The sequence below is a fragment of the Nannospalax galili genome, unplaced genomic scaffold, assembly GCF_000622305.1.
Source record: "Nannospalax galili isolate Female #2095 unplaced genomic scaffold, S.galili_v1.0 scaffold32, whole genome shotgun sequence".
In the NCBI taxonomy this organism is placed as follows: Eukaryota; Metazoa; Chordata; class Mammalia; order Rodentia; family Spalacidae; genus Nannospalax; species Nannospalax galili.
The window spans coordinates 507,923-523,314 of NW_008335297.1; the positions used below are offsets into that span (position 1 = coordinate 507,923).

Genomic DNA, 15,392 nt, shown 5'->3' on the forward strand with positions numbered 1-15,392 from the left:
TCCCCCTCTCCCGCTCCTCCTCCTCCTCCTCCTCCTCCTCCTCCTCCTTCTTCTTTTTGAGATAGAGTCTCATGTAGCCCAGGCTTAACTTACTATGTAGCCAAGGCTGAGTTTGAACTTGGGATCCTCCTGCCTCCAAGACCTTTGGAGTACTGGGATTGTAGACATACACCAACCACACTCCATTTTATGTGGTGCTAGGGATAAGAACCCAGGGCTTTGTGTCCCCCACTTACTTGAGTCAGAGTCTCATGTAGCACAGGCTGACCTCAAACTCACTATGCAGTTGAGGATGACCTTGAGATCCTATTCTTCCCCCCTCCACCTTCCAAGTGCTGGGATTACAAGTATGTGCCATCATGCCTGATTTATGCAGTGCTAGACATCGACGCTTGGTGAGCACTCTACCAATCAGCTACATTCCCAGCCTTCAGAGTGTGTACACTTTAATACCACTTTCCTCAAACATTTCATTATATGAAATTTAAGCATATAGCAAAGTGGGGAGAATGGTACGGTGAACAACTGTGCAGTCAGCACCAGAGTCATTAATATCTTCATGCCCTTTTATACCACTTATTTATAATAAAGGTAAATCATAGCACCCCAATATGTTTCATCTTTTGGGTGCATTTCAAAACAAACTGAAAGTATCTGTCCCCTTCTCCTTTAACACTTCTGCATTGCATATTAAAAGATACTCGTGGGCTGGGGAAATGGATTGGTCTATTAAGGTGCTTGCTCCCAAGCCTGCCGACCTGAGTTCAATCCTAGAATGTACATGATGGAAAGAGAGAACCAACTTCTGCAAGCTGCCCTCTGGCCATCACACATGCATTATGGCACACACATGTATATAAATAATTAAATAAATGTATACATATGTATATACATAAATGTTTTAGAAGAGATATTTGCCCCCCAAATGATTTTGCAGCCTGGCATGGTGGAAAATGCCTGAAATTCTGGCCCTCAGAAGCCTGAGGTGGGAGGCTCATGGGTCTCAAAACACTAATAACATTTCTTATTTTGCAGCTTTGGAGTTAAAATATATATGATCAAATGCCCACATCTTTTAAGTGTGCATTTATGCAGTTCTGATGAATGCATGTATTCAACCTGTTAGGCCCTGAACACCTAAATACCAACTTTAATATATATATTACCCATACTTATTAAATATGATTTTAATTACACATCACATGACTCAGGTTTTAGACTAACTCAGTTTAGGGATTATGCTAAGAGTCCAAACGATAGAGCAGTGTGTGAACTTGCACCCCTAGTTCTCCTTCCCAGCAGCTACCTGCTCTGGCCTGTCACTTGTCCTCATGGTCTCCTTGTCTGCTAGAGGACCTGAGGTTGTTTCCACTGGCTTCCTGCTGATACAGCATGGGGGTTTCTGTGTCACTTGTGCTGTTAGAAGTCCCTGCTGCTCACCTCTCTCCTGAATTCTGTAAGTCTGTGTTTAGGTGTCACAATCTATAACATGCTGCTCTTCTCTATCAGAAGAAAGGCATGTTAAGACAGAACATTCTTTGACTTTTCATCCACAGTTAGCATTCCTCCTGTTGTGGAACATGGGCTGATTTGTGAGAAAGCTACTTGTGACCATGAAACAAAAGCATAAATAGCCTTTGGTAGCAGTCGGTATCACTTTGACTTCAGTAACAGGATGTGCTAACCCCATGGGCAGTTTGATCTAGAATCTAGAAAATGAGATTATCCTAAGTGACTGGGCATGCTCAGTGGGATCTAGGACTTCTTTGTATCTGGGGTTCAGCAAGGTCATGCCTCAGCTATGCTGGAGATGCCTGAACTTTCTGTTGTGTTGCAGTTGTTAGCAGAGGAGAAGAACATCTCTTCTAAGTATGCAGATGAGAGGGACCGAGCTGAGGCAGAGGCCCGGGAAAAGGAAACGAAGGCCTTGTCCCTGGCCCGTGCTCTTGAGGAGGCCCTGGAAGCCAAAGAAGAGCTGGAGAGGACCAACAAGATGCTCAAAGCTGAGATGGAAGACCTGGTCAGCTCCAAGGATGATGTGGGCAAGAATGTAAGTAGTCAAGACTGTCTGTCTCTGCATTTCACCAACCAGCATCTCAGTGCGGCGCATCAGCCTGGTGTGGGGACATGAGTACAGGGAACAGCAGCTGGGGCTAAGCTCTCAGGAGCCATCTCGGTCCCTAGCCATGCATCCAATGAGAGGTCAAGGCCACTGCTCTGTCTGGGTGAACCGCAGTTCCTTGTGGGGGGTCAAGCCTCACTTGAGCAAAGGCGCTGCCCACTTCATCTACCAGGTGCATGAACTAGAAAAGTCCAAGCGTGCCCTGGAGACCCAGATGGAGGAGATGAAGACACAACTAGAGGAGCTGGAGGATGAACTACAGGCCACCGAGGATGCCAAGCTGCGGCTGGAGGTCAACATGCAGGCCCTCAAGGGCCAGTTTGAGCGGGATCTCCAGGCCCGGGAGGAGCAGAATGAGGAAAAGAGGAGGCAGCTACAGCGGCAGGTGAGCACAACTGTCCAGCTGTGATTGGGGTAGAAACCTCCTGGGGCTGTGCTGAGTCCCTGGGAGTCCTGGGAGTGACTGAGGGAGCTGAGTCTCTTGGGGGCATCTGAGGAGGGTCCAAGGGGGCATCCCTGCAGCCTGTGCCTCTCTTCCTGGCTCAGCTGCATGAGTACGAGACAGAACTGGAAGATGAGAGGAAGCAGAGGGCTCTGGCAGCAGCTGCCAAGAAGAAGCTGGAAGGAGACCTGAAAGACCTGGAGCTCCAGGCTGACTCGGCCATCAAAGGAAGGGAGGAAGCCATTAAGCAGCTTCGGAAGCTGCAGGTGAGTGATGCTCTATGTTCAGGAAGGAGGGATACAAGTAGAGGAAGGGGACAGCTTCCTGGGCCAGGTACATCAGTGCAGAAGACTCCAGGAATCCACCTGCCTCTGTCAGGGGTGCAGGTCAGCTGCTGATTCTGCACCCCCGTTTAGATGTGGGTGATGATTTCCTGAACGAGGCACTGTCACTGGGTGCTTGTCCACTGCCCTTAGTTCACATGGAGGGCTCTGCTTCTCAGACTGGCTGAGCTGCAGGGGGAGCAGGAGAGAACCAGGCACCAGAGATTTACTGTGCTTAACTAGAAGTTCCAAGGGTTGGTATACAGGGATGCCTCACTGTGCTCACTAAGTGAGCAGGCTTGACTTGTGCTCTTAACTCACACAGGCTCAAATGAAGGACTTCCAAAGAGAGCTGGACGATGCCCGTACCTCCAGAGATGAGATCTTTGCCACCGCAAAAGAGAACGAGAAGAAAGCTAAGAGCCTGGAGGCTGACCTCATGCAGCTCCAGGAGGTAGAGGCATCCTCTGCCAGTGGCAACCTCACACGAGGCTATGGTGGTACCCATGCTGCTCCCCCAGGTCCAGGCATCCCCAGATTTCCTTCCTTCCCTCAGCTATCTAAATGGGTACCCACGCCCAAGAGCAAAAGGAGCCATCAGTTCTCTGATATTTGTGGAGCCCCCCCAATCTCAGAAGGGGAACCGCATTTCAACTGTGCGGGACAGGTGACAGGACCAGGGAGGCTTCATGATGGGGTACAGTCCATCTCACATCAGACTCTATTCCTCTGCCATAGGACCTGGCAGCAGCAGAGCGGGCTCGTAAGCAGGCTGACCTAGAGAAGGAGGAGCTGGCTGAGGAGCTGGCCAGCAGCCTGTCAGGAAGGTAAGGCTTCGGGGGAGGGAGGTGAGAGGGACAGTGCACAGGAATGTGCCCTTGGACCCCTGCTTCAATGATGGTAGTCCTAGTGCTCCCTTGAGCTCTGACAGGAAAGAATGCTGAGGAAAGGATTTACCCTGAGATTTTCCTACCTCCCTATTTGGACATGTGGTATTTCATTCACTGGGAGTGAGTAGTGGTATAGAGGGGCCCAGAAGAGAGGAGCTTATCACCACCCCCCCAATTCTGGCTTTGCTGATGTGGGTCTGTGTATGAGTCCCAGCTCACGACTTCCTTTATTGGGATGTGTTAACTTTTAAAAATTTATTATTTATTTAATTTATTTAGAGACAGGGTCATCCTGTAGCCCCAGCAGGCCTGGAACTCATTATGTAGACCAGGCTGGCCTCAATTTCACAGCTATGCCTGCCTCTGCCTCCTGAGTACTGAGATTAAAGAAGGCATGCACCACCACAGCCAGGTAGCTTTTTTTTCTTTCTTTCTTTTTTTTTTTTTTTTTTTTTTGGTTTTTTTTATGTGTATGAGTGTTTTGTCCGCATGTGTGTAAGTGCACCCATGCCTGCAATGCCTGCGGAGGCCCAAAGAGGATGTTGGATCCTCTGGAATTGGAGTTATGGACTAAAGGCATGCGCCACCATGCCCGGCTTTAGCTTTTTTTTTTTTAATGAATGATTTTATTTTTATGTATTTTTATTTTAATGAGTATTTTGCCTGCTTGTATGCAAGTACATCCAGGCATGCAATGCCTGTAGAAGCCAGAAGAGGATGTCAGATCCCCTGGAAGTGGAGTTATGGATGGTTGTTAGATGCCATGTAGATGAGCCACCTCTCCAGCCCTGTATCAGCTGTTTTTGTTCAGCTGTGGCCAAAATCACTTAAAGAAGGACTTATTTTGGCTCACAGTTTTGGAGGAACCAGCCCATGGTTTGAGGCTATATTGATCCAGGACTCAGGGTAGCACAGAATGTCGTGGCAACAGGAACATATGAAGAAGGCTGTTCACCTCATGGTGGACAGGAAGCAGTGTGTGAATACAGGAAGGGAGTGGGACCCCCAAGGATACATCCCAGTCACCCACTTGCTCTTACTAGGTTCCACCTCCTGCCTCTCACTACCTTCCAGGAATGCCATCATGTTCTGAATCCATTAAGGGATCAACCCATTGATTAAGTCAGTGCCTCAGTATCTAGTCACTTCCCCAAAGCCTACTGGCTGGCAACCAAGCCCCTAGTACAGGAGCCTGTGAGGGACATTTCATATTCCAACATAATACAGGGTAACCTTGGATGAGTCTAATCTTCCCTGAGTCTGTTTCCCGGTTATAGAATGAGGGGCACCTGAGATGGCACCTTTCCAGAGGGAGAGTGTCTCCTGAGCCAGGGTGAGGCCACAGGTCCCCACAGCAGCTGCATTCCCCTCAGGAATACGCTGCAGGATGAAAAGCGTCGCTTGGAGGCCAGGATCGCCCAGTTGGAGGAGGAGCTGGAGGAGGAGCAGGGCAACATGGAGGCCATGAGTGACCGGGTCCGCAAGGCTACCCAGCAGGTAGGAGATACTGAGGTTAGGGTGAGGACAGAGGGTGGGCACAGCTCCCTGGGCCACTTCACTCAGCATAGAAGGTACAAGAAGCAGCCTGCCCCTGACTGGTGCCTGTTCAGGTGGGGTCCACCCCCATGTAGTCTTGGGTAGCTGCTTCCTGTCCTGCCCAAGGTACTGGCATCAGGTACTAGGGTCACTGCACACCAAAGCCCCTGAAGGACCTAAGGAAGGCCTGTGGTGAGACAAGGTCATCTGGGCCATAGTCCTCATCCACAGAGCTTTGGGTTTCCCATAACAGGCTTAGTGGCAGGTACCACAGGCCTGCTATTTGCCAACTCTGGGGAAGGGAGGAGAGGAGAAGTGAGACCTGAGAAAAGGGCACAGGGTCCTCCTCCCTCTGTCCACTTGTGTGCCAGTACCTGCCTGCTGTCTTCACCTGACCTGTAGGGTCACCTTTGTTGGCCAGCCTTGTCTGACTCCCTCCACAACACCGCCATGATGAAAGGCCCTGGTGTTGTCCCTTAGTACCCTTTTCCCAGTCATCAGCCCTTTCTGACCCAGTGTAGCAAAAGTTTCCTGAGCATCTGCTGTGATGGACACCAGGGACCATCTTGTGACCTGAAGCCCCTCACTATCTGGGAAAGAGAAGATGGGCAGAGCAGAGGACAGGGAGGGAGGTGCAGGAAGGTCCCTGGCTAAGTTGAGGTGACAATGGAGGATTCTGATTTGTCTTAGGGTAACAAGGATTGAGTAGATGAAGAGAAAGGAATTCAAGTGTTCTAGCCCTGGGGACACACACACACACACACACACACACACACACACACACACACAAACACACACACACACCTACCTCATGCTCTCTGTTTCACACTCCACATCCTTTTCCCTAGGCTGAACAGCTGAACAGTGAGCTGGCTACGGAGCGCAGTGCCGCTCAGAAGAATGAGAGTGCACGGCAGCAGCTGGAGCGGCAGAACAAGGAGCTCCGTAGCAAGCTGCAGGAGATGGAGGGTGCAGTCAAGTCCAAGTTCAAGTCCACCATCGCAGCGCTGGAGGCCAAGATCGCACAGCTGGAGGAGCAGGTTGAACAGGAGGCTAGGTAAGGGAAACAGGAGTTCTAACCCCAGCTTGGATTGGGGGGGCCAGAAGTGGGGGTGTGTGGAACACCTGGATATTCAGTTCACTTCAGAGCATCAATTCTGGTGTGTGACCAAAGGAGTGCACTAAGTGGCCACACCCCAGGGATTAGGGAGGGTAGAATGGAGAGAGAAGCGCTGGGCCTGTCCCTGACTCAGCAAACACCTAATATGTTAGGTACTGTTAAGATAGTGATGGTCCTCCAGATGTGAGCCAGGCTTCCCTGGAGCGCACACGGCTTTTCCTAACTTCTGCCTGCAGGGAAAGCCTGCCACCAGGTACATAAAGGGTCTAGACAGCAGTCCACTCAGCATACCTGCACAAGCAGTCTTCCCCTCTTAATCATGGGTCTCAGCACTTTTGCAACCTAAACTTCAAGGTTCTGACCTACTTGTTTTATTAATAACTCATACACCTCACTGCCTTTTCACACATTTGCAGACGTGTATGATTACCTCAAAAACTCCATATTTTAGGCCATCACTTCCTCCCACATTGCCCCCAACTTTAGGCAACCATCATCTTCTTTGTCTCTATGGATTGGCCTACTCTGAACGCATTAATTACTTTTGTCATTGCTGTGATAAAATGCCTGACAGAAGCAACTTAAGATAGGAAGGATTCATTTGGGCTCACTGTTTCACGGAGTACAGTCCATCATGGTGGAGAAGGTGTGCTGGAGCAGCTCAGTCTAGGGTATTGGCTCATCTGTACTCTCCTCACATCTTAGTGGATCAGGAATCAGGGTTTGGACCAGAACTAGAGGCAGATTATCACCGTTAAATCCCACCCCTGGTGACTCACTTCCGTCAGCAAGGCCAAAGGTTCTACAAACTTCCCAAACAGCCTCACCATCTAGATGGGGACCAGGTGTTTCGACACACGCACCTGTGGGGGACATTTCATATCCATGGAGCCCATGACATGTGACTTTTTGTGTCTGGCTCCTTCCTTCACAAGAGGTTTCTAGAGTCATTGTGCTGGAGCATGCCTTGGTACCTTACTTTTTTCCCTCCCATCTTGCTGATCCTTGGGGTGACTCAAGGAAGGCAGATGCTGTGTCTGGTTAACATACTAACTGCAGAGGGGCCGCCCCCATCTGAAACCCTCCCGCCCCCATCCCCATGTACAGAGAGAAGCAGGCGGCCACCAAGTCACTGAAACAGAAGGACAAGAAGCTCAAGGAGGTCCTGCTGCAGGTGGAGGATGAGCGCAAGATGGCAGAGCAGTACAAGGAACAGGTAGCCAGGGCTGGCGCCTCTTCCTCACTCCTTCAGGTCCCCAAAGCCCGTTAGAGCCCCACCAGCCTTGCTCACCCACCATCCTGTACCTGACAGGCGGAAAAAGGAAATGTCAAGGTCAAGCAGCTCAAGAGGCAGCTGGAGGAGGCGGAGGAGGAGTCCCAGCGCATCAACGCCAACCGCAGAAAGCTGCAGCGGGAGCTGGATGAGGCCACTGAGAGCAACGAGGCCATGGGGCGTGAGGTGAACGCGCTCAAGAGCAAGCTTAGGTGAGGAGCTGCAGCTGGGAGGGCCTCACCACCCATAGTGCCTGCCCTGAGCCCATGCGTCACCTGCACCCAGTCCCCCTCCCCAAAGCCCTTGCTTCCTTCCTGCCTTCAAGATTCACTGGACCCTTTAGTAGGTCCAGCATTGCAGAAGGCCCAGAACTGAGCAAGGCATGTCCTCTAGGGAGCTCACCTCCTGTCCTGTCCTTTAGCCCATGTCTCACCCCTTCCTGCTGAGGAGGAAAGTACCATCTCTTAAAACCTTTCCTTTATCCTATTATGGATGATTACCAGCCCCCGCTTTTCATCCTCGTTCCTGTACCTTCCAACTCAGGTTGTCACCCTCAGCACCATGATGTGTTAGATAGGGTCAGTCTTTGCTGTGGGGCCGTCGTGTGTATAGCAGGGTGTTTAGGTGCCCCCTGCACCCAGCACCGTGACATCTACAAATGTCTCCAGAGGTTGCCAGATGGCGATGGAGAACTCTTGCCCACACTGGCATGGGGGCTGGTTTCTCAGGGTTGCCCCATGTCCATAGTTATTTCCAGAAGCTCTGGCCTGCCAGCCTCTCCAGTCCACTTTCTCCCAGATTTCAGTGTCTCAGGCCCTCCTTCCTGGTCCTTGATCCTCCCTGTGATCTTGCTGCTCCCTGGGGTGTAATGAGTGTCATCAGGCTGTCCTAATTTCATCACGGGGTATCTTGCCAGTGGGAGCCCCCTGTCTAGGGGGTCTCCATTTATGTTTCCTTTAATAGCCCCTAGAAGCCCTAGGTTCCTTTCCAGGGTTAGCCACACAGATGCCACCTTCATCCCCCCTCAACACCCAGGACCCTTCTTTGTTTGCAGGATCCACTTAGCTGATACCCAGCCCAGCCCCAATTTAACACCTCTGCACAGCTGAGATGCAAGTATACCAGAGCCCCCCACCCAACTGCTACCCCCACTGATGGCCACCTGGATCTCACCCCACACCCTCCCTCATCTCCCTTTTTATGAATTTCTTATTTCCCATCTTTCTTCCCACTGATGACCTCATTTCCAGTTAAACTGGAAAACAAGCAATCAGGAAACACAGGCCAGCTTCCCCACCTACTCCTGTCCCAACTTCTGTGCTGAGCCACCCAGCTCTGGTCAAGACCTGGTAGCCCTGGCCTTTTCAGCTTGGCATTGAGTCTCAACTTGTTCTTAGGCACTGTTCACTCTCCTTCAGTCATTCCATTGGGTGAAAAACCTTAATCCCATGTCTCTGCTACCCCTACTCCAGGACTAGCAGTGCCGGCAGCCTGAGGCTTCACCATGCTTGTATCCAGTCCTCCATCCCCACCCAGCAGAGTTAGTGTGACCATCACAGTGCCTCTTGCTCTACATTTGTCTTCCCTGGCTCCACTTACCTGCCAGTCCTCTATCTTAAAACCCACCAGGCACTGAACTGCTCAAGTACCATCTTGAGTCTCTTTTCATCTATCTTGATACTCCCTCAGTGATCTCAACCAGTCCTTCAAGGAGACCCCAGTCCCTGTAAGATGAGGGCTTGGTGGGCCCCACTTGACAGGCTAGAAACCATCCTTCCCAACATCTCAGAAAGAGCTCCAGGATTGAGGGCTCAGTACAAGACAGCTGTGTTCCCACAAAGACCCTTAGAATGTGCCCTGATGGGGACTGGGTCCTCTGCCCCTCCAGGGTGGTTGGGCTCAGGCGGAGGATAGTCACCCCCAGCTATCCACCCCCGTGCCCTCTATTCCTTTTCTTATGCTCAGTGATCCTTTGACCATCCGGTGGGTTCTGCTCCACTCACTGGACCTGAGGTAGTGTAGGCCAGAACAGAACAAACCATTTTGGCCAGTGTTAGGAGCACACGCAGCATCAAAACCACACAATGTACCACATTCTCTTGCCCAGAATCAGCTAAGTACAGAGGAACATGAGCTCACCCCCTAGACCTGTGTGAGGTTGGTAAGCCTAGCCAGCAGACAAGGAATCACCAAGCAATTTTCACCAGCATTGATGGTCAGGTAAATGGCAACATGAGCCATCTCCACACCTGACCCATGTGCCATGTTGCCAGTCACCTGCAACCAGAGCTACCAAAGCTAACTGTAGCTAGGGGCATCAAAGGTAACAGAGACTAGAGCTGGGACAATGGCTCAGTTGGTAAAGCACTTCTCAAAAGCACAAGGACCTGAATTTGATCCTTAGTACCCATGTAAGAAGTCAGGTATGGTGGCACACACTTGGGATCCCAGTGCTGAGGAGGCAGAGACAGGCAGATCCCTGGGGCTTTGATGGCCAGCCTAGCCTAATTAGTGAGCTCAAGGCCAATGAGAAATCTTCTCAGAAAACAAGGTGGGCAGTCTTCCTGAAGATGACACCCAAGGTTGTCTTCCAGCCTCTACATGCAGTGCAAGCATGTTCATGAATAGTTACACACACATTTTAAAGGGTGTTGGGGGAGCTAGAGAGACAGCTCAGTCATTAAGAGCACAAACTGTTCTTGCAAAGGACCTGAGTTTGACTCCTAGCACCCATGTCAGCCGGCTCACAACTGCTGACTCCAGCTTCAGGGAGCTCTAATGCCTCTGGCCTCGACAGGCACCTGCACTCACATGTATGTACCTATACATGCAACATAATTTAAAACAAGAAATCTTTTAAAAGGGGGGGCAGTAATAGAATGAAAAATAAGAGATATGTTCTAGTTCAACACTAGTTTTTCCCAATGGCTTTCCCAGATGCTTTACCTTTAGGTAGATATGCAATGCTGGGGTTCTAGGAGGTTCTTAAGGGAGACTCTAGAGGACAGCAGTTTATATGCTACCTGGCCATGTTTGAGATACCAGCCTCTCCCAGACTCACTTTCTGGTTCAAGCTGACTTAAAAGCGCCTTTGACTGAAGCGAATGTCTATAATGATCAGAAACGTACTTAACTGGGCTGCTCCCTCATCTGGATGGTAACCTCCGGGGGCTCTCTCTCTGTTTCAGAGGGCCTCCCCCACAGGAAACTTCGCAGTGACCCACCAGGTACCTCGTGCCTCCAGCTTTGCAGCTCCTGTGTGTCCCGCTGTCCCGTTTCCTTTGTGTCCAGTGCCCCCTCCCTGTGTTCTCCCTTTCCCTAGTCTTTTCAAATTTCTGAGATCCCTGCAAAATCTAAAGGCTTGTATACTTAATTCCAAATTGTCTTTTACCAAAATTAAGATGAACATGAGGAGCAGACATCATCTCTTGAGTCAATTTTCCTTCTGGAATTTTGCCAAATGACATGGGTTCTAACCAGACACCCTGAACAGTGCATTGACATGAGATTTTTAAGCTCTGCATGTGTATTTATTTATTTAGAGGCAGGGTCTCATGTAGCCCAAGCTGATCTTAAACTCACTATGTAACTCTTGATGACCATGAACAGTAGATCATCTTCTGTCTGTCTCCCAGGTGCTGGGTTTATAGGCATGCACCACCTCACCTAGTTTACACACTGATCGGCATGGAGGCCAGGGCTAAGTGCTAGGCAAGGCAAGCACTCTACCAATTGGGCTACAGCCCCAGCCCTTGTTTGGATGTTTCTTACCTGCATGCTAAGGCCACCCTTACCCTGGCAGGTCACTCAGCAGTGCCATTTTCCCTCATACAGGTTGAGGCATCCCCATCGAGGCACACAGCCCTAACAGACATGACTTCTGTCTGGCCTGGGTCACAAGTCAGGAATAACAAAGCACAGGACCACAGTGAACCACAGCCCAGAAACGTATGTCCTCACAGCTAAGCGTGCACATCCCTGTCCACAAAGGACGTAAGCTCTGGCTGCCATGGCACAGATCAGGGCTTTGTGTGGCTTGAACTTGAGCTTGCCGCTCACTGCATTTCAGCTGCTGCCTGCAGGAGTCTTTTCTGGAGGCCTCATGGGCTTGAACATGTTCAAAGACAGAAGAATGGATGTCCAAGACTCAAGAAAGCACATGTGGCCTTGTCAAGAGAGGACACAGGGGCCTCTGCTTCTCTGGAATTTTAAGCACTTTTTATTTTGCACGGTGTAGTCAGGCAACTGATGCTTGGAGTTCCCAACCTCTTACCCCGGGGCCAAGGATACCCTCATGTATATTCATCTTTTCGAGAAACACAACTTTGCTCTTGCGACCAAATACTTAAAGCTGAGTTGGGTATTGCAGAGAGCATCAGTGGGGGATGCATGGTGAGCAGCAGAGCGTCCAGTCAGCAGGGGCTTTGGCTTTGCCTACAGTGCCTGGGATAAGCTCCTAGTCTTTAGAAGGACCCTTGGGTCTCCAGGATGAGCCCCTTTAAAACCTTTGCAGAGGGTCCCTTACTTCCTGTAATAGCAAGTCAGCCTCAATCTTTTGTCTAGGATTTGAAACAACTTCCTCCAAAAGAAACCCTTGAAAGCATGCCCTTGCAGACATCAGCTGATCAGAGAGCTTTTGATGACCTGGGCATGACCTTCTGAGGTTACAGGGCAAATTGATGCCTTAAACCTTTCTAGCTAGAAAATACAGACCCATTCCAAAAGGCAAAAACAGTGTCTAGAACCTTGAAGTAGACTTAGGCACTGTTTCCAGCCCTACACCACCATTCATCGGGTTCTGAAGCCAGAGGTGTGAGGGGGAGGGCAGCTGACCTTCACCTCTCCACCCTGTACTGTAGAACCCTCCTCTCTGACCTACAGCACTGAGAGGAAATGGGGGTGGGCAGTTCACCCTCGAATGAAGCTGAAGCCTAAAAGTTTCCCCCTAAAGTTGGCCTGGGAGTCTTAATTTGGTAGTGACTACAACTTTAAGTATTTATTCCTGATCACTGCACCTCGGGAAACCCCAAAAGACACGAGTTGGGGGTTCCCCTACCTGGCGATCATGAATCTCTGGGCCTCGCTTGTGCCTCTGGGTGTTACCTGTCTGAGTTTTTCCTTTGGGCTCAGTGGGTGGGCTCACCTTCCTGGCTTCTCCCTCCAGCCTTCCTGTGGCGAACAGGTTGCTTTTGTCACCTGAATTCAGCTTGCTTTAGGTGTCCTAAATTGACTTAGTACCTGTCCTCTGATTCAGGTCAAAGAAGGCCACGATGGCCAGGGCCCATGAAGAGCACATGTTGGCTCACTGAGAATCCACATAAGCATTTCTGTCAAATAGCAAAGGTTAACTAACTGCAAATGACTCTGTACTCCCCCCTCCCATCTAAAGCTGCATGTTATGTGACCAGCCCCATGTGTGAAATCAGGTGGACCCGGATAGCTAGGAGGGGGCCAGAAGACAGGACAGTGAGAACACAGGGCTGCCCTGTCCACTGGAGCAAATATCAACCTCAGATTCACATAATTTTTCAAACAAGTATTCATTGAGCACTCATTTTGTTAGATATCTGGCCACCATGCTAAGCAAAAACACTCTCAAGCCTGACACCATCTCCACCGTGGCAGAACACAGTCAGAAACACCATACCAGCAGGGGGCGCTGTCGAGTCCTTCCCTGTCTGCCTTTGGGGTCCATTTTGAAATTATTTTTTGTCTTTTTTTGAGACAGGGTCTCCCTGTAGCCCCAGCTGGCCTGGAACTCACTACATAGAGCAGGCTGGCCTTGAACTCACAAAGATCTACTTGCCTCTGCCTCCGGAGTGCTGGGATTAAAGGCATGTGCCACCACATCTGGTGGCGTCCATTTTGAAAATCAACTTCCAACTGAAAACCTAAAACCCTACCTTGCTTCCCTTTCGGGAAAGGGCATGGAAGCACACGGCGCACAGCATGCTCTCTTACCCACCCACTCTGAAGAAAAACATGGGTTTTTTTTTTTTACCCATTTTTTACCTTTTTCTGCTATTCCAAATCCAAGACCATAGTGGACTAGAATCTTAAGTGACTTAACCAGACACCTTTTAAAAGCAGAGCATCCCATTTCAACTGAACCACCCAGACCTGTAAGACCAACTGGGACCTGTCCTGAGCCTCAATGTCTGTGACTCATGTTGAGTGTGTGTTTGGTCTCAGCCCCTGATCCAAACATATCCCAACCTGGTGGGAGATTTCTCTACTAAAGACACATGTGTTTTCTACTTCAAACCTGCAGGCGAGGAAACGAGACCTCATTCGTTCCTTCTAGAAGGTCTGGAGGACGTAGAGTTATTGAAAATGCAGATGGTTCTGAGGAAGAAATGGATGCTCGAGATTCAGACTTCAACGGAACCAAAGCCAATGAATAAACTCAGAGTTCTACACCAACCACAGCAGGGAAAACAACACACCAAACAACAAAACCCAGCAGACTCTACTTAGCATTGTCTCGGTCCATTCTCAAATCGCAGACTTCACCCCCACCCCTTACCATGACCATCAACTGCCACCCTGCACACAGGGTGTGAATTCAGGGTTTAGGATGTACTAACCAAAAATCCAGGAGGAGACTCAGGCAAGGGCCTTGGGATCTGTGTAGTGAGTTTTTAGGAAAACATCCTCAGTCACCAGCAACTTTGTTTACACGGAATGGGGAAGAAGTTACCAAAATGGGTGCCACTGCCCCCAGCCCACTCCCAACTCAGCTCCTACGCCGCCAGCCCCTCCAGTTCTGTGAGGAAAACCCTTGTTTGAGAACTCCCTCCCCTCTCCTGGCTGCCACGCCTCAGACACACACAATTCACCAAGACCAAGTGGCTTCTGTAGTCACGGATTAAAAAGGAAACACTGCTCCGAGGGCGGAGAGCAGAGACGCACACTGTCTTATGCGCACCCGGATTGTACCTACAGACACTTTCACTAATAAAAGGTTGTAAGTCACAGACTGCAGTCGGCTTTTCTGTCAAGCTGTTTTCTAAAGAGAAGAGCAGGAAGAGGCATTCTCAGTCACCCCGTGAAATTAGCTATTTCATAAATAAACGGGCATAGGGAGGTAAAATTATTGCTCACAGAGATGTCTCAGCAGTTAAGAGCACTGACTGCTCTTGCAGAGGGCCCGGGTTAGATTCCCAGCATCCATATAGTGGCTACGAACCGTCCTTAACTCCAGTTCCAGAGGAATCTGAAGCCCTCTTCTGACCACCACAGCATTGCACTCACTCACATGCAGGCAATGCACTCATACACATAAAATAAAATTAAAAATTATTGCTCACAAAATGAGTGAAGATGTAATGGGTGTCTGTATGAAGGCCCTCACCACCCTGGACGTGGGCAGCTGGAGGGTCATATAACGCAGAGCGAGATGCTCAGGGGAATGTCACACAGTGATGGTCGAATTAGGTGTCCTTTAACAGCCAGCAGTCAGAGGCAGGGCTAATGCCCAAGACGACTCTGAGAAGCAGGATTCATAAAGCTTAAAACCACAATTACATCATGCCAGGGGTAAAGCCAATAACTGTGGTTACATCAGATCAGTATAGTTACACCAGACCAGGGCAGGTTTAAGTTTTAGTTAGGCTGGGTGGGAGGACATGTTACCTGGACTTGCTACCTGGCTACTTGTAAGTTTTCCACTATAGTAGAAACAAT

At 49.9% G+C, this 15,392-nt stretch overlaps 1 protein-coding gene across 2 annotated transcripts in view; it reads left to right on the forward strand.

Annotated features, from left to right (window-relative positions):
* Myh11 (myosin heavy chain 11) overlaps positions 1–14,683 on the forward strand; it is a 116,515-nt gene extending 101,832 nt beyond the window's left edge. Inside the window, exons 25-35 of one of the 2 annotated variants that reach the window (XM_017797343.1) lie at positions 1,838–2,050; positions 2,295–2,507; positions 2,669–2,830; positions 3,213–3,341; positions 3,626–3,714; positions 5,151–5,274; positions 6,162–6,370; positions 7,541–7,649; positions 7,746–7,918; positions 10,895–10,933; positions 11,541–13,440. In XM_017797343.1, the coding sequence (XP_017652832.1) occupies positions 1,838–2,050; positions 2,295–2,507; positions 2,669–2,830; positions 3,213–3,341; positions 3,626–3,714; positions 5,151–5,274; positions 6,162–6,370; positions 7,541–7,649; positions 7,746–7,918; positions 10,895–10,925 (1,452 nt within the window). In that variant the 3' untranslated portion in view covers positions 10,926–10,933; positions 11,541–13,440. Of the gene's footprint in view, positions 1–1,837; positions 2,051–2,294; positions 2,508–2,668; positions 2,831–3,212; positions 3,342–3,625; positions 3,715–5,150; positions 5,275–6,161; positions 6,371–7,540; positions 7,650–7,745; positions 7,919–10,894; positions 10,934–11,540; positions 13,441–13,977 lie in introns of those variants that run through there. The other variant, XM_017797344.1, reaches the window with a different exon arrangement.
* The last annotated feature ends 709 nt before the right edge of the window (positions 14,684–15,392 follow it).